The sequence below is a fragment of the Vigna unguiculata genome, chromosome 7 (assembly GCF_037176805.1).
Source record: "Vigna unguiculata cultivar grain cowpea cultivar isolate G323 ecotype 2 chromosome 7, ASM3717680v1, whole genome shotgun sequence".
Classification (NCBI taxonomy): Eukaryota; Viridiplantae; Streptophyta; class Magnoliopsida; order Fabales; family Fabaceae; genus Vigna; species Vigna unguiculata.
This window is the reverse complement of record NC_140798.1, coordinates 32,942,353-32,959,927: the sequence shown is the minus strand read 5'-3', so window position 1 is coordinate 32,959,927 and position 17,575 is coordinate 32,942,353. Positions and strand designations below refer to the sequence as shown.

Genomic DNA, 17,575 nt, shown 5'->3' with positions numbered 1-17,575 from the left:
GCGTGGATTTGAGTTCTCGGAGATATCAAAGCACTACATATATCGCGATTAAAATGAAAAATTGAAGAGAGAAATTAATTTCTCATTTTAACGTGAAAGGGACAGAACAAAAAGATTGGAGTAGAGTGGACGTGTGTGACGAATATTCACTAGATTTGAATTAATAGATGAATTCCGCAATAGTCTGGGCTGTGATCTTATCATGCACGAAATGATAATCTCATTTGAGAAGCGGTTGTGCTTATTGAATAAGTCGATGTACTTATCTCTGATGGGTCAGTAGAAAAAGAGCGACCTTGTACAACGCATCGAAGATAGCGAGACCGAGTTTCTCTTCTCTCTCTTATCCGCAGCCTTTCAAACCCTAAAAATTCTCGAATTCCGAGCCCTTTATATAACTTAGGAGGCTCTAGATTTCATGAGGATTTTAAGGTTGCCAGGGTTGGGATTGTTATAGTTGGAGTGAAGAGGGAGAGTTTGTGTGGTTCATCTCTTGTTTGTTCGTGGTCGGTGGGGTTGGAGTTTTGTACTGTTTTTGTCCTTAGAGCGTATTGATTGTGTTCGAAGATCGGGATTCGGAGATCGGAATTAACGGTGTGGGTTTCAGATTGGAGTTCGATATGTCTTCTCTGAGCAGAGAATTGGTGTTTCTCATACTTCAGTTTTTGGAGGAAGAGAAATTCAAAGAATCCGTACACAAGTGAGTGTCTTTTCTTCCCCTTTTTTCCCTCTTTGTCCTGCAAGTTGTTTATGTCGTTCAATTTGGGTGGTAGTCGGGATTTGGTATGAATTTGAAATGAGGTAATTATGTTCTGGAACTGTTTATTATTCTGTGTGGGTTCTGGTTATCTGATTACCGAGGAATGAGAAAAAAAAAAGAGAAATAAGGAAAGAAGGAATGTTTCAATTTCATACATTAGGGTTTTTTTTTTTTTTTCTTGTATTTTACAATTAAGATGTGAGTATCAGAATTGCTGTGGTCTTTTTGCACTGTATTGTCTACATGACTGGTATTTCGACGGTTGAGTTTTGTATCAGGTTCAATTACTCTGCCAATTGAGCGAGCGCATTGACAGAACTAGGTGTAAACAACTCTGATATTTCGAGGAAGCCAGCTTATGATTTTTTTTAAATTATTTTTTAATTTCTTATTATTTGAAAAGATAAGTGTCCCCTGTAATCAGACATTCCACCCTTGTACAAGGATACATTATTATTTTCTTTGACACCACCAAAGCCTAACCAATCTCCACTTGAGCACTTGACAAATAACTGCGATTTATTAAGATATGTCTCGTGTTGAGATTGTTTGAGTCTATTAATGTCTGATATCCTGGACTATGCAATAATTTTTCTCTCGGCAAGTGTATTAAATAATTTCATATCTTGTTCTTGGTCGTTACTCTTTTTGGCTTTCTGAATTGGGCAAAACAGTTAAATACTTTAATATATGGAAGCTGAACTTGTAAACCTCTTAATGATAATAAGCCCGCTCTTTTCACCAAAGTTACATAATGTTCTTACTTGGAGAGTGGATTTGAGAAGAAAAAAAAAAGCCGAACACCCTTTCTGTTTTTTGAGTTTTTTTTTTATAAGAATTTTCATTATGGTGCCTGTTCATGTCACTCTATTAAATGCTTCTTAATGAATACAGGCTTGAGAAAGAATCTGGATTCTTTTTCAATATGAAGTACTTTGAGGAAAAAGTGCAGGCTGGTGAGTGGGAAGAGGTTGAGAAGTATCTATCGGGGTTTACCAAAGTTGATGATAATAGATACTCAATGAAAATATTCTTTGAAATTAGGAAACAGAAATATTTGGAAGCACTTGATCGGTATGTGGAATGTCATATTATTTTCTTAGTATTTTTAAATGCACTTGTGTTTGTTGTAACACCACATCTGTTTTGTCTGATGATTTTCAAAATTTTAGGCAAGACAAGGCAAAGGCCGTTGAGATATTAGCTGGTGATTTAAAAATGTTCTCCACCTTCAACGAGGATCTGTACAAAGAAATAACACAGTTGTTAACTCTTAATAATTTCAGGTAATTTCTGGAATATAAAATCTAATGAAATACATTGTTTGTCACTGCCTTCTCTTGACTGTTAGATGGATGAGATTGTACATGTGGTTCATGAATCTTTGATTCAATTCACAACGAAGATTAATTAAGGGTTAAGCTTGAGAATTGAGTGGTATTTTTTTTTCACATAACAGGGAGAACGAGCAGCTGTCCAAGTACGGTGACACCAAAACTGCTCGAAGCATTATGCTGATAGAGCTGAAAAAACTCATAGAGGCAAATCCTCTTTTCCGTGATAAGCTTATCTTCCCAACCCTTAAGTCATCAAGACTGAGAACTTTAATCAATCAAAGGTATGTACGATTATTTTTTATTTTTTATTTGGTAAATGATCTGAGTTTTGAAGGTTACCCATTTCTTTTCTATTTGATTCTTGTAAATTTCAACTTCTAGTGTGTTTTGTGCCTTATTTTTTTATCAGCGAATTTATATCTGCACCCTATCAATGCAGTCTAAACTGGCAGCACCAGCTCTGTAAAAACCCAAGGCCAAATCCAGATATTAAGACTTTATTCACAGATCACACATGTGCACCTCCTAATGGTCCTCTGGCACCTACACCTGTTAATCTTCCAATTGCTGCTGTTGCAAAGCCTGCCGCGTATACATCTCTTGGAGCTCATGGTGTATGATACCTCTCATTTCAAGCAACTGGTTATCTTGATTTTTAGTTGATAGATACTGTAATTGTTACCATGCTGAGTAACTAATGATTTGATTTTTTAAATTTTGTAGCCCTTCCCACCGGCTGCTGCAACGGCCAATGCTAATGCTTTGGCTGGTTGGATGGCCAATGCCTCAGCTTCTTCATCTGTCCAAGCAGCTGTTGTCACAGCGTCAACCATGCCTGTCCCACAAAGTCAAGGTTAAGATTCTAGTTACCGTATTATTTTCAATAAAACTGACTGGACTATTTTTTATGTCATTTACATGCCATGTGCTCTGGTTTTTGTCACTTTTTTAAAAAGCCTTATAATCATTAGTGTCTTGGCCGTTGTAATTTGCTTGGCTAAGCGAATAGGAATCTTTTTATTAAATAAAATATCACTTCCCCAATAGTTTCATTATGTGAATCCCTTACTTAAAAATACACATTTCTTTAACAGTGTCTATCTTGAAACGTCCTAGAACACCTCCTGCAACTTCTGCCATGGTTGATTATCAAAATGCTGATCATGAACCGTTAATGAAAAGGCTTCGTCCTGGTCATTCTGTAGAGGAGGTAACTTTCATGAATTTCTGTTCAATTTAGTTCTATCTAACATACTTTATGAGGCCAAATATTTGTTACTTTCTTTACTTTGTAATCGATCATGACTGATTTCATTGTCTTTCATTTATAATTAAAGGTTTCTTATCCCTTGGGTCGACAAGCCTCTTGGTCTCTGGATGATCTGCCAAGAACTGTGACTATGACATTGCATCAAGGATCCTCTGTGAAAAGCATGGATTTTCATCCTTCTCATCATACCTTACTTCTTGGTAATGTTTATCATAACTTCATTATGTCTAATATAGTTGTCAAAATACCGACAAAAGCATGATTTAAATTCTTTTTCTTCTAATGATATATATATTTCCATTGAGTAGTTGGTTCAAATAATGGAGAAATCACCCTCTGGGAACTCAGTTTGCGAGAAAAGTTGGTCTCAAAGCCATTCAAAATATGGGACGTGTCGGCGTGCACATTACCATTTCAGGTTTCATACAGTGCAATATTTATTGTTACATATGTAGTGCAGCTTAAAATATAGTTGCCAGTTTATTATTATGATTGGCCATTAGTGTTGCTGCTCGAGAATTCAAAACCGTTGTAATTAAAGTTGAGAATTTTTCAGGCTGCTGCAGTGAAGGATGCACCTTTTTCTGTCAGTCGGGTCACATGGAGCCCTGATGGAAGTTTTGTAGGTACGATAATTTATGTTTCTGAGACCATTTTGAAGCTGTCAATAAATATCTAACTGGTTGCTTATCTGTAGGTATTGCTTTTACTAAACATTTGATTCACCTCTATGCTTACACCGGATCAAACGAGTTAACCCAGCGAATAGAGGTGATATTTTTTTTCATAAAAATGGCTAAAGCTTGTTTGCAGTTTAATTTACATTTTCTTTTCAATCAGGTTGATGCTCATGTTGGGGGTGTGAACGACTTGGCATTTGCTCATCCAAACAAACAGCTGTGTGTTGTGACTTGTGGGGATGATAAGTTGATAAAGGTTCACAAAATTTACTCGTTGCAATTTTTTGATTTTGCAAAAATTATCACTTTTTTCTGATGAAACTCTTGACCAGGTATGGGATTTAAATGGACGAAAACTGTTTAACTTTGATGGGCACGAGGCACCTGTATATTCCATCTGTCCCCATCACAAAGAGAGCATTCAGGTAAAAAGTGGACATCGTTATGGAGGCATCTACAATATTTAATGTTTATACTTTGGACTGTTTTCTGCTGTATACCGCTTGCTAGAACTTTATAAATTCTTAGTTTATTTCAGTTTTACATGTGTGGTTATTTTGCATAAAACATCTGAACTTATAAAAAGCGGCTTTCATTTATTCTAGTCTTAGCTCTCTTTCTGTTACACGCATATACTGCTACCATTGGATGAGAATATGTATTGATTGAACTTATTGCAATATATATATATATATATATATATATATATATATATATATATTTGTACTGATACACACTCTCTAAATGTTGATTACATAATTTTGCAGTTCATATTTTCAACTGCCATTGATGGAAAAATAAAGGCATGGTTATATGACAACATGGGTTCTAGGGTTGACTATGATGCTCCTGGCCACTGGTGCACTACAATGCTTTATAGTGCTGATGGAACTAGGTAAGCTGGATCTGGATGAGGGTATTTATTCCTCAAAGTATCATGCTCAATGGATACCTATGGTATATTATATTGAAGTTTCCTATGATGTCCTTCAAATTTTTTTTCTCCATCTTTCACCAGGTTATTCTCTTGTGGGACAAGTGAAGATGGAGAGTCTTTTCTTGTTGAATGGAATGAAAGTGAAGGAGCCATCAAGAGAACATACAACGGGTTTAGAAAAAAATCAGCTGGTGTTGTGCAGTTTGACACAACCCAAAACCGCTTTTTGGCTGCTGGTGAAGATGGTCAGGTTAAGTTTTGGGACATGGACAATGTTAATCTTGTTACAAGCACTGATGCCAATGGAGGATTACAGGTTGGTAATTATGGTTAACTAATTTAGGTCTTGTAGAATATGACACTCAATAAAATATCCTTGTGTATAATTACATGAATTTGTTTAGAGCCTTCCACGCTTGAGATTCAACAAGGAAGGAAATATTTTGGCGGTTACTACTGTGGACAATGGATTCAAGATACTTGCTAATGCTTCTGGTCTTAGATCTTTAAGAACTATTGAAACTCCCGGATTTGAAGCATTGAGGTCACCCCTTGAATCAACTGCAATTAAGGTAGTGATACAGCTTAATTTTCTGCTTGAACACCGACATTTAAATCTAAATATGTACGAGTTACTGTCTACTTTGTTTGTGCCATGTAGGTATCTGGCACTTCTACTGTTAATGTTAGTCCTGTCAACTGTAAAGTGGAAAGAAGCTCCCCTGTTAGGCCTTCTCCAATTCTTGTATGAACCTAACCTTGTAAATTTAATTATTAATTCATTACTAGAATGTTAGAACAATGACATTGATAGTTGTTTCATTTCTGTACACACACTCTAGCCTGGGGACTATAGTTTAGTCCTTTTATTCTTTCTTATAGTATGCTAAGTCGACAATAATTCATTACCCATGTAAACAGTGGAGGACCACCTTTTGGATACTTCTACTTTACACTTTTTGTGGTACCATTAGAACATGTTCTTTTTCGTGGTACCATTAGATCCAAAAGGAACACAAGAATCTGTTTTACTTATAATTTGGTGTTTGTATTTCTCTGGAATAACTTATCTAACTGTTATTTATACCTTCTCTATGTTGTATGTTTTGTGAATTATTTACTGCATCTTAATACCTGTTTGCACACGTATTGATTTTGGCCTTCTCAATAAAGAATGGAGTTGATCCCATGGGCCGAAGTGTGGAGAAACCACGAACTGTGGAAGATGTAATAGACAGAGCTAATAAACCATGGCAACTATCTGAAATTCTGGATCCTGTCCAATGTCGGTCAGTTACCATGCCTGAAAGCACTGATTCATCTAGCAAGGTGTGTTGCCTGTTGTTTATATGAGATTTCCATTATTCTATGGCTAACTGTGCTCTGTACACTGTTTTAATAATCTGATGCATGCATAGGTTGTTAGACTTTTATATACAAACTCTGGCGTTGGTATTTTGGCACTTGGTTCAAATGGTACCCAGAAGCTTTGGAAATGGGCTCGCAATGAACAGAATCCTACTGGGAAGGTAGTCTTAGGAAGATAATTAATTTACAATTTTTTCCCTTCAGTACTTTGTTTCTATGTGCTTTCCATTTGTTTGTTCCTTTCAGTAGAGAACAGAATTCTGATGTTAATATATTACAGGCTACAGCCAATGTTGTTCCACAGCATTGGCAACCCAACAGTGGTCTTCTTATGACTAATGATATCTCGGGTGTCAACCTTGAAGAAGCAGTCCCTTGCATTGCACTCTCAAAAAATGACTCGTACGTTTTGTCTGCTTGTGGTGGGAAGGTTTCCCTATTTAACATGATGACATTCAAGGTGTGTGTCCTCCGCATGTACAACTGTGATATTCCATTAATTTGGCAAGTCTACTGATTACCTCACTTTTTTTTATAGGTGATGACAACATTCATGCCACCACCTCCTGCTTCTACCTTCCTAGCTTTCCATCCCCAGGATAACAACATTATCGCAATTGGTATGGAGGATTCAACCATTCACATCTATAATGTCAGAGTGGATGAGGTGATTGCTATGTTTGACTAGTTTTCTTGTTTTTATGCTTACACTATTATTTCTGATAATCTCACATCACTCTTTTCCCTTTCTTGGGGTATGTTCCAGGTGAAATCAAAATTGAAGGGTCACCAGAAGCGTATCACTGGTTTAGCTTTTTCAACCAATCTTAACATACTGGTTTCATCTGGTGCTGATGCTCAAGTAAGTCTTTTAACTGTTTTCCATTCATACGACATTCAATGTGGCACGGAAAACTTTTCAAAGAAGATCTCTGGTGCAAATATTTTGCTGGCTTTTGCTACACTTAATAACTTGACGTTTATTTTTTCTTTTTGGAGCTATAGTTTAATTACCTGTGTTTTTTATGTAGTTTGTGCCCCTTGCATTTTTATATGTTCACATTTTTTAGCTTTTGGGTTTTAAGAAGTTCAATTATTTTGTACAGCTTTGTGTATGGAGCATTGATACATGGGAGAAAAGAAAATCAATTCCAATACAACTACCTGCAGGAAAGTCACCTGTTGGTGACACACGCGTACAGTTTCATTCTGATCAACTTCGTCTGTTGGTAGTTCATGAGACTCAGTTGGCAATATATGATGCCTCTAAGATGGAACGCATTCGGCAGGTATGAAATTTCTTCCAATATCGGTGAAGCTGCCAGTTTCTGACAAAATTAAAAATTAGATGCTCATTAATTCCTTTGCTGCAGTGGGTTCCCCAAGATGTTCTGCATGCCCCAATATCATATGCAGCTTATTCCTGCAACAGTCAATTAATTTATGCTACATTTTGTGATGCCAACATTGGTGTGTTCGATGCTGATAGCTTGAGGCTTAGATGTCGTATTGCACCGTCAATATGCTTGTCACCGGCAGCTTTAAGTGGGTAAGTTTCAGATCAGTAAATTGGAATCATTAGTCTTTATTTTATAAGTGACTAACACTCTTATCAACACTATCATGGGTAGATTTCGCTTCAGTTCCGCCAAATAACCTACTCCGCACTTTATTCAGTGACTCCCACATTCACCTCACCTAATAATAAAAAATATATATTACCCAACATTTTTCATGCAATAAAGAACATATATGTACATGTGTGCGTGTGTGTGTATATATAGCCTAACATTTTCTCATGCACTTGCGCTGTAAATTTCTACATAGTAATTTAATACAACAAAGTCATTGCTGTTTATTAAAATGGATGTAGCATTAAAATCCTCAGAAACAGGAGCATGGTGATTTTTATTTGCATTTGCTAAATCTGAGGTTAGGAGCTTGATCTTTGTGTATTATTGCAGAAATCCATCTTTATATCCTCTTGTGGTCGCGGCTCATCCTCTAGAACCTAATCAGTTTGCTGTTGGGTTGACGGATGGATCTGTGAAAGTGATAGAACCAAGTGAATCAGAGGGTAAGTGGGGATCCTCCCCACCTATGGACAATGGAATATTGAATGGTAGGCCAGCATCATCATCTACAACAAGCAACCACACTGCTGATCAGGCTCAAAGATGAGGTCAATTGTATTATACTAGTGTAGTTCTTTTCATCTGTAATTTTATCATCTTAGAAGTTTAGATTTTCATTCACCAATGTCTCGTCAATATCAGAGGTCAGAATTCGACATAAAATGCTAAATGCTTAGATGTACTCTGCTGTATACCTTTATTTATTCTAGTTAACTCAATTTATTGTTTACATTGAGTTGTAATGTTCTTGTTCTTGCTTACAACTCCATTTTCATTGCCGTTTGATACTCCATATAAAATCCATTCTCAATTTATCATTATTGGAATTAGGAAAGGTCGTAGGGAATTTCATCCCCATCTTGATTGGGATGGATTTTCTCTTATTTGAAAACAGAAAGTTTACTGCAACCTCTAAAGTGCCCAATTCAAAAACAGATATTGACAGCATTCCTGTTCTATTTATCCGTAAATTATCAATTACGAAAATATAAAAAATTAATTGAATTAAATCTCTTTATTTAATTTCATGAATACATTATTTTTTTAAAAAAAAATTGAATGGATCCTAGCATCAAAATTTAATGATTAAAATAAATTTGACAGATTTTTTACAATTAAATGTTCTTAAAATTTATTTTATGAGAAAATTTTCGAAAATATATTTTTAAGATTTTTTTTTTATTTCTTTGAACTTTTTTAGATTGATTAAAATTAATCGAGTTTTTTTTTTTTATTTTAAATTTTGTATGGATAAAAAAAATTTATCGGTGAATATTTAATTTAATTTATTATAATCCGAAATAAAAACACCTTTACCCTGAAATTGTTATAGGCTTCATTATAACTCGTTACTCATCCTAGCTAAAATCAAATTCGTTTATCACTCATTGATGCATGTATTTTCATACTTCACTGTGGATCTGTTCACGAACACACCTTATAACAGTATTTTCCCACAAAATGATTTCATTTCATATTGAGTACATCGGAGTCGCTTAGTACTTTAGATGTAATGCATTATTTATTCAAGTTTAGGTATATTTTATTGATGAACAACAAATGTAATTTTTCATCAACATGATAGAAAAGCATTATTATGATGAAATCCTTTTTATTTATAATTACTTAAACCACGTGATTAGAACAGTTCATCTAGTAGAGAATTTTAATTTATTTATAGTAAAATATGTTGTTTTAATAACATTTTAATTTTAATATTTAACAAAATCGGAAGGTTCAATATTTTATAGATTAATAAGGCATTCCCAAATTATTAAAAACAAAAGTGAAAATAACGATAAAATATTTGTACAGCCTTTCAACTTAAAAAAAGATAGGGGCATTCCGAGAATTGAACTCGGGACTTCTCGCACCCTAAGCGAGAATCATACCACTAGACCAAATGCCCTACGTTGAAATATGATTTGTAGTTTTGTAATACTAACTAATACACACTACGCTATCTTAAAATAGAAATTAATTATAAAAATATACTGCTCCGAGCCATTATTCTTTCTCTGTCCTGGACCTGATCCTGAAAAGGGTTAGGGTTTATGCTATTGAATTCCAGGGACGGTGCATTTGTGCTTAATCGATGGCGAATCGTACGGACCCAGCAGCGAAGAGTATAAGAGGGACGAACCCTCAAAACCTGGTGGAGAAGATTCTCCGGTCGAAGATCTATCAGAACACGTACTGGAAGGAGCAATGTTTCGGGTTAACGGCGGAGACCTTGGTGGACAAGGCCATGGAACTGGACCATCTCGGCGGAACTTACGGGGGAAACCGTAAACCTACGCCTTTCATGTGCCTCGTCATGAAGATGCTCCAGATTCAGCCAGAGAAAGAAATCGTCATCGAGTTCATCAAGAACGAGGATTACAAATACGTTAGGATACTCGGCGCGTTTTACTTGCGTATCACTGGATCTGACATTGACGTCTACCGCTACCTTGAACCCTTGTACAATGACTATCGCAAACTCCGGCGAAAGTTATCTGATGGACGTGAGTTTCATTTCAGTTTTCGTTCGTTTATTCTCCGTTGATTTTATCAATTACTAGCTCCCTTGTGAAACTAAATGATTGCTCTTGGTCTGCAGAGTTTTCATTGACGCATGTGGATGAGGTCATCGATGAACTTCTCACAAAAGATTATTCATGTGATATTGCTTTGCCTCGCGTCAAGAAAAGGTATCTTCTCGGTTTTTCTTTCTCTTTTAGAACGTTTCTACACTTTATTTACTATTAAGCCTCTTTTTTTTCATATTTTTGGGATTGTGAAATTGATAGAGATTACAAGAGTTTTTTTTGCGATGTCAAGATGTTTAGTTCTGGTCTACTGTTTGCTACAGATGGACTCTTGAATCTTTGAATTCATTGGAACCTAGACGAAGTGCACTTGAAGAAGATTTTGAGGAGGAAGAAGAGAAAGAGGATAATGAGCAGCCTGTTGACGAGATTGAAGATAGGGCCTATGAAAAGGTACTTGCCTTACTTTTTTCTCAATCATGAGATATATTCTGACTCTTGATTTTTTAATGTTAACTAAATTTAAGTAGCTATTATGTTTTGATATAACTATTGAACGATTTGTAGGATTATTATCGTGGGCGAAGCCCAACAAGGGAAAGAGACAGGGACAGAAGGCGTGATAGTCATAGATACAGGTACTGTTCTATCTTTCCAACTGTATTGCGTTGATTAATGTAGATGTTAGTCTTGTCAAGGAAAACACTTTTCTGGTACCTTCAATTTGCATTTTGTTTTTTCATCAACTTCTTCGGTAGTGTTGAGCTTATCTGGACTGCTGGGTCTACAGACTCGAACCAATTAAGTTTTTCTTAAATAACGTGACTCTAGGAAATCTTTGAACTCTTTTACAACGAACGAATACATTATGCTGGAAGCTGTTTTTGATTTGTGCAAGGTTACACTTCTATTTCCACTCTGGCATTCAGAGCCATCTGTGGTGTACAACTGCTTCCTAAAGTAAGATTCAATGATCCTGCCAGGTTTCTCTGCATTGGCAGTGTGCAGTGAGAAGTATGATGGGTCAAACAGTTATGTTACATGTGTTGTTGGTTCTCCACACATATGATCTTAGACATTTAGTTTACTCTTAAATGTTTATTGAATCATCTTTTCATTTTTAACTGGAAAATTGGTATAGTTGTTTTTATTGTCAAGTTGGTTATTACAGCTACTCGTTTCCACACCTTTGATTTGTTGTCCCCATGTGCTTTGCCTTTTTTCTAAATTACTATTAAATATCTATAAGAGATACCTTTAGAAATAACATCAGCTGAAGCCGTATCGTTTCTCCTTCAACCTTTGAGCTTCATGAAAATATCACGGGGTAGTCTGTCTTTGTGTTCAGCATGTTTATTTGGGATCCCAATCCCATCCATCTTCATATGAATTAACTATTTGAAACTGAATTCCGTGCAAGTTTTTTGTTGTGGAAGCATTATGTTACGAGATGGTGATTTTACTATGTCATTTTAAGAACCAATGACATGTGCGCATTAATTTGAGTGGTGGTGGTTTGATTGCTGCTCGTAGTTGAAGCACAGGTTACTAGACATTTTGGTTTATTCACTGTCTTAGTTTCTTAATGCTGTCATTAAAGTGCATTAGTTAGTATCTGATATCGGTTTCCTCTCTCTGGTGGTGTAACGAAGTACTACTGAATTTCATTAAGTATAAACGGGAGGTGTTTTGTCATTTTGTGATTCTTGGTTCATCGAAAGATCACGTTTTAATTGGTTTTGGATGTTATTTCATAGGGACCGTGACTATGACAGAGACTATGACAGAGATTATGATCGAGAGCATGATCGGGAGCGGGGACGAGGCAGAGATAGAGACAGGGACAGAGATAGGGAGAGAGACAGGGATCGATATCGTCTAAGGGATGAAAAAGATTATGGTCGTGAGAGAGAAGGTAGGGAGCGGGAGAGGAGAGAGAGGGATCGCGATCGTGGAAGGCGAAGGAGCCACTCCAGGAGTCGAAGTAGGAGTAGGGATCGCAAGGAACATGATGGTGGTGACTACAGAAAGAGACATGCTAGAAGTAGTGTAAGCCCTAGAAGACACGGAGATGGACTTGAGGATGGTGAGCCAAAGAAGAAGAAGGAGAAGAAAGAAAAGAAAGAAAAGAAGGATGATGGAACTGATCACCCAGATCCTGAGATTGCAGAAGCGAACAAGCTCCGAGCAGCCCTGGGTTTGAAACCGCTGAAGCTCTGATCTGGGCAGTGTGATATATATTTGGTCTGTGGGTTTGTTGTAAGCACTGAAGATGGTAAATGCCATGTTACCAGGTGGCTCTAGATGCTGCTTGCTTTCTGTGTATATCCCTATATCCCTGAGTGGCAGTTATGGAGTCAGAAGGACGAGTTTGTTATGTACGTGTGTTTGTGTTGCTGCGCCAGCTCGAACTTAGACATGTCCATAGTCTTAATTTGATTGCTTTTATTTTAATGAGACCATATCCAGAGCTCCGGTATGAAATTTTCACTACAGAAACTTTTAGCAGCCTTGTCTCAATCAGATTTATGTATTGAATATCGCTAGCATTCATTTGAGGATTTTGGGGAAAAATTTAAATTTCGGGTGATTTTGATTTATAATAGAACACATGAAATAAAGAGTTTTATTTGCCCTTTCGAATTACAATGGAAACAATTCTATTTAAATTCTAACTTCCTACTAAGTTGTTACAGGCATGGCTTCAGTGTACAGCTAATTCTTTGACAAAGTGGCATTGCACTAACGACTGGAGAACCGATTACCAAATACATTCTAAAGGCCAAAATACGAAATTTTGTTAACGACATTGACGAAGAAAAGGAAAAATAATACACAATATATCTCTAAAGGTTACTTCAAAAGAAAATTAGAAAAGTGGAGAAGCAATCCAAGCCACGGGGATCAGGGATGGCTTCGTGCCCTTGTCCAGGAACTACTATACATCTCTTTGTAACCTGGCGAACTCAACGGCCTGCATCTCCCTCCCATCAGAATCCTCTTCTTGCACAGTTCTCTGTCTTCATTTTCATCATCATCATCTTCCTGTTCAAACTGCTTTGTCGCTTTCTTTTTAATCTGAAACTTTGTCAACTTCAGCTTGAGGTGAAATAGCAGTATTTTGGAGGGAATCCTAAACAAGTGGCGTAAACTTAATTTCCTCCTCACTTGCCCGAACCTGACAACATCATTGTTATCACCGTTCTCATCACTACTAAACCCAGTCCTAGTGAAATTATTCCATCCTTTCTTATATAGAAAACTCAACAAAGGAAGCTTCATTTTCACACTTTGCCCATCCTTGCTGTTCAGCCTTCCCTCACCAAATCGATCAATCCCCTCCAGTGCAAGAAGTTGAGAAAATGGAACTTTAACTGGTTCGTCCCCACATGACGCCTTTCCATTTCCCGAATCACCAAAAAGCTCTTTTTTCTTCACTTTGGAAGCATCCTTGCCAGGTGGTCCCGTGTTTGCAGGCATACAAGAAAATGCCGACCCAACTGATTTTCTTGAGAACCGACTTCCACAAATAAACCGTGTAACCCCGTTATCGCTGCCATCAGCACTAGGATTGGCTTTGTCCATGACAAGAGAGTGAAACTTTCTCTGTATTTTTGTGACCGGGAAGGAGTGAAGTAGGAGATAACAGTTACAGGTTGAACCAAAGAAACATTTTGAGCGTAATATGGGGTTTAGTGGGTACCAATATTTAACAGGAACGTGGGAGCGGGAAAGTTCGTGCAGCGGCCACTCTTTAACCATGTCAGACTACTTTTTTTCAAAACAAAACAACAGGTAATTATTTTTTTCCTCAAATATCTGGAAATTTGTATCTCTACTTTTATGACTAAATAAAATAATGTATTTTGATCAAATATATTATTGCGACGATATTTTTACTGTTCAAAATAGTCTTAGACGACATTAATGTAAAACTAATGCGTAAGAATGAGTAAGTACTAATTTTTAGCTTGGTTGTAATTGTTACGAGAATTTTTTAATATGTTTTTAATAATATAGTATACGAGTAGATTTGATGATCAAATTTTTAATGTATTTTGAATAATATAGTATTCAACCAGATTTGATGATCCAAAGTACATAACACATGTAGGATTTATAGAGATCTTTGTCCATCATAGTAGTTGTCATAGTAAATGATTGTCTTATGCAACAATTATAAAATTAATTAACAAATAGATCATGAAAATAAATAATTAACATGTGAATATCTTATATTATCCCACATTTCACATATTTGGAAAATGAGAAATTTTTAACATTCTCTCAATTTGCTGCATTTATCTCATTATCAAATCATATAAGAAACTAAATGCAAGGATTATGGTGACAGATACTCCAAAAGTGTGTATCACAATATATCACGTCTTTTATCAAATACTCTTAACTATAACAAATAAATCATAAGTTTATTCTGGGTCAAACAAAATTTTTCAAAATAAATAAATATGTACAACAAAAAAATAAGAAAAACTAAATAAGAGTTTTATCAAAAAATAAAAAATAATGATTGTCACAACATGGAACCAATTCCCATTCGGGATTTAGTTGATCAGCAAAATATAAAGTACTAAGTACTTCATCATTTATTAATTGTTTGATTCTCTTAATGAATATATGTTCCGATCTCTGGTGCCATAACATTAGAGAATTTCTCATTCACAACACATTCTTTAACCTAGCAGAAACATTCATTGAACTATAAACAGTGTAATTTGTAATTTAATGGAGTAAAGACTATCACATAGTTCATAGAAACCAACAACTTTTGATTTATTCAACAAAGTAAAACCATATTCCATGAAATTAAAAGAAACACCTAAAGGTGCAAATCACAAAATGAAAATTAAGTTTTTACCAAAACTAGGAACATAAAAATCCTTTTTTAAACACAAAATAAAACCACTACTAAAAATCAAATTGCATGTCCAAAAACCTCTATATGTGAATTCAACTTGCTTCTTAAATAGATGCAATGTTCACTTCCCATTGGTTTCCTTAGGTTTTGCGTACCCTATATCTTATTACAAACATATATTATAGTTTCAAAATAAATCCACCATGTGCGATGATTAATGCTAGTCATATTAGATTCATAACAAAAAAAAAACAAAATAATTACCTTTCTTCATTAGCCAACTTTTAAACTTTATGTAAGAGAGGTTAATAAGCTTAAATACCAAGTAATTATCAAGCTTATTATAATCCTTCTTCATGTGTCCCTCCTTTTAAAAAAACACATGGACTCTTTCTTTATAAATGGCTGACATATTTCCCTTTTGATTAACCTGATTCTTCTTATACTTAAGAGAATAAGTCAAGTTCACCTTTTGACCTTCCTTCATTGGCAACCTTTCCTCTTCTTAAACACACATGGTCACTAATTCATTAATAGATCACTTATCCTTATATGTGTTATGAGCAATTTTAAAAGGAGCATATTGATGAAGTAAAATATACAAAATATAATATACTAGAAGAAATTAGACATGGTAACCTGTAAGACCTTTAGTTGAGCCACAATGTCCCTTATGTGTATGATGATCACACCCTCCCTTAATCTCGTAGTGAGCTTTAAGGATGAAAAATTCATGATAATAATATTGATAAGAGATTTATCAGATGTGACCAATTGTTCATCAATAACCTCTAGCAAATCTCTCACATTGTCATGCTGATCAATAAAAACTCAAATCCTAGCAGAAAAGTTGGTCTTTATTAATGTCAACAATTTAACCACTCCCACTTTTTCGTAGAGAACAACAACATAAAGTATTACTCTTAGTAATAACGATGATTTTAGGTTTCTAATAGCATAATTATCCCATTTTTAGTTTGGGTATACAATAATGGATATCAGAAACATTCACAAATTTAGAAGTTGCAAAATTTGTTTAAAAATAGATGTCGATTATCATAATTTGAGACTATAACAAAATAATGTTTTGCCAATGCAAATATGTCTTAATAATCAATTTAGTGACATAAAATTTGTTTGTGGGTCAAAGTCATACTCAATTAGATTCACTAACCAAATGATAAAACTATTATGTTTAACGATGCAAACATGTCTTAATGAATGAATCTAGTGACATAAAACTTGATTGTGGACTAAAATCTTACTTAATTAGACTCACATCACCAAATGATAAAACTATTATATTATTATGTTTTACTTATGTTTTACCGATGTAAACACGTGTCTTAATGAATAAATCAAGTAACATAAAATTTGTTTGTGGGCTAAAGTCTCACTCAATTAGACTTATCTACCCAAATTAAAACTAGTAGACTATGTTCTTTTTTCAATTACTATGGGAAATTTGAGAAATATAATCCAATACATCCTAATTAATCATATAGATGGAAGAAGATTCCTATGGATAAAAATTCATCGCATCACATATAATTACTTACAACTAATGTTTATTACGTGATTATAAATATCAATTAATCAGAGATGCTCTGACCTTGCTTTAGTTCATTCAACATATTTCCACCATTTAAACATTTAAAATAAATATTTGTATCAACATTATTCATATTGCAACCAAATAAACAATAATATTCCCGTATATAAATTAATCATACAACATATCATTTATGTTATCCTCATCTAATGGTGTATGGTGTAGTAACATATAAATGCAAGAAGATTCCTTTGCGTAAAAATTCATCACATCATATGTAATTAATTATAATTAATGTTTATTACGTCATTATAAATATCAATCAATCGAATATGTTGTGGTCACTCTCTAATCCATTAGAAATATATCCACCATTCAAACATTAAAAATAAATATTTGCATCATCAACATTATTTATAATGCAACCAAAATAAATTATAATAATATTCACACATGTAAAGTAATCATACAACATATAATTTATATTATCTCCTCTTATAGTGCAGTAAAGCAACGAGAGTCCAATCAAGAGAAAGAAAAGGTGAGGAAGGAAAAAAGGGCCTATCGACTGGATTACTAGACTGCCTTGCTTGCTTGCCTGCCATGGTACACTTCTAATATGAGTTA

General features: G+C 35.0%; 3 protein-coding genes and 1 non-coding gene across 5 annotated transcripts; 2 read left to right on the top strand and 2 right to left on the bottom strand.

Moving 5' to 3' along the window:
* Positions 1 to 298: 298 nt before the first annotated feature.
* LOC114190764 (topless-related protein 3-like) lies at positions 299 to 8,716 on the top strand. Of its 2 annotated transcripts, none has more exons than XM_085675858.1 (25): positions 299 to 700; positions 1,655 to 1,834; positions 1,933 to 2,046; positions 2,220 to 2,378; positions 2,507 to 2,711; positions 2,821 to 2,950; positions 3,192 to 3,307; positions 3,435 to 3,567; positions 3,676 to 3,785; positions 3,924 to 3,993; positions 4,065 to 4,138; positions 4,208 to 4,303; positions 4,380 to 4,472; positions 4,815 to 4,942; positions 5,066 to 5,300; positions 5,389 to 5,556; positions 5,646 to 5,729; positions 6,158 to 6,313; positions 6,403 to 6,513; positions 6,633 to 6,812; positions 6,891 to 7,019; positions 7,119 to 7,214; positions 7,459 to 7,641; positions 7,726 to 7,901; positions 8,317 to 8,716. In XM_085675858.1, exons 1-25 carry the CDS (start codon positions 621 to 623, stop codon positions 8,531 to 8,533), a joined length of 3,423 nt encoding a protein of 1,140 aa, XP_085531984.1. In that variant the 5' UTR covers positions 299 to 620; the 3' UTR covers positions 8,534 to 8,716. The 2 variants fall into 2 exon arrangements, with proteins under 2 accessions (XP_085531984.1, XP_027935587.2); XM_028079786.2 differs by having other exon boundaries at positions 300 to 700; positions 2,537 to 2,711.
* Positions 8,717 to 9,823: 1,107 nt separating this feature from the next.
* Positions 9,824 to 9,895, bottom strand: TRNAP-AGG (transfer RNA proline (anticodon AGG)). The gene has a single exon. It is a non-coding gene; the product is annotated as a tRNA-Pro (tRNA).
* An 89-nt stretch (positions 9,896 to 9,984) lies between these two features.
* On the top strand, positions 9,985 to 13,025 carry LOC114191489 (PRP38 family protein). Its single transcript, XM_028080676.2, has 5 exons — positions 9,985 to 10,493; positions 10,589 to 10,679; positions 10,841 to 10,970; positions 11,085 to 11,155; positions 12,275 to 13,025. Exons 1-5 carry the CDS (start codon positions 10,082 to 10,084, stop codon positions 12,735 to 12,737), a joined length of 1,167 nt encoding a protein of 388 aa, XP_027936477.1. The 5' UTR covers positions 9,985 to 10,081; the 3' UTR covers positions 12,738 to 13,025.
* A 249-nt stretch (positions 13,026 to 13,274) lies between these two features.
* On the bottom strand, positions 13,275 to 14,280 carry LOC146884810 (uncharacterized). Its single transcript, XM_085676178.1, has one exon. It carries the CDS (start codon positions 14,277 to 14,279, stop codon positions 13,422 to 13,424), a length of 858 nt encoding a protein of 285 aa, XP_085532304.1. The 5' UTR covers position 14,280; the 3' UTR covers positions 13,275 to 13,421.
* Positions 14,281 to 17,575: the final 3,295 nt, after the last annotated feature.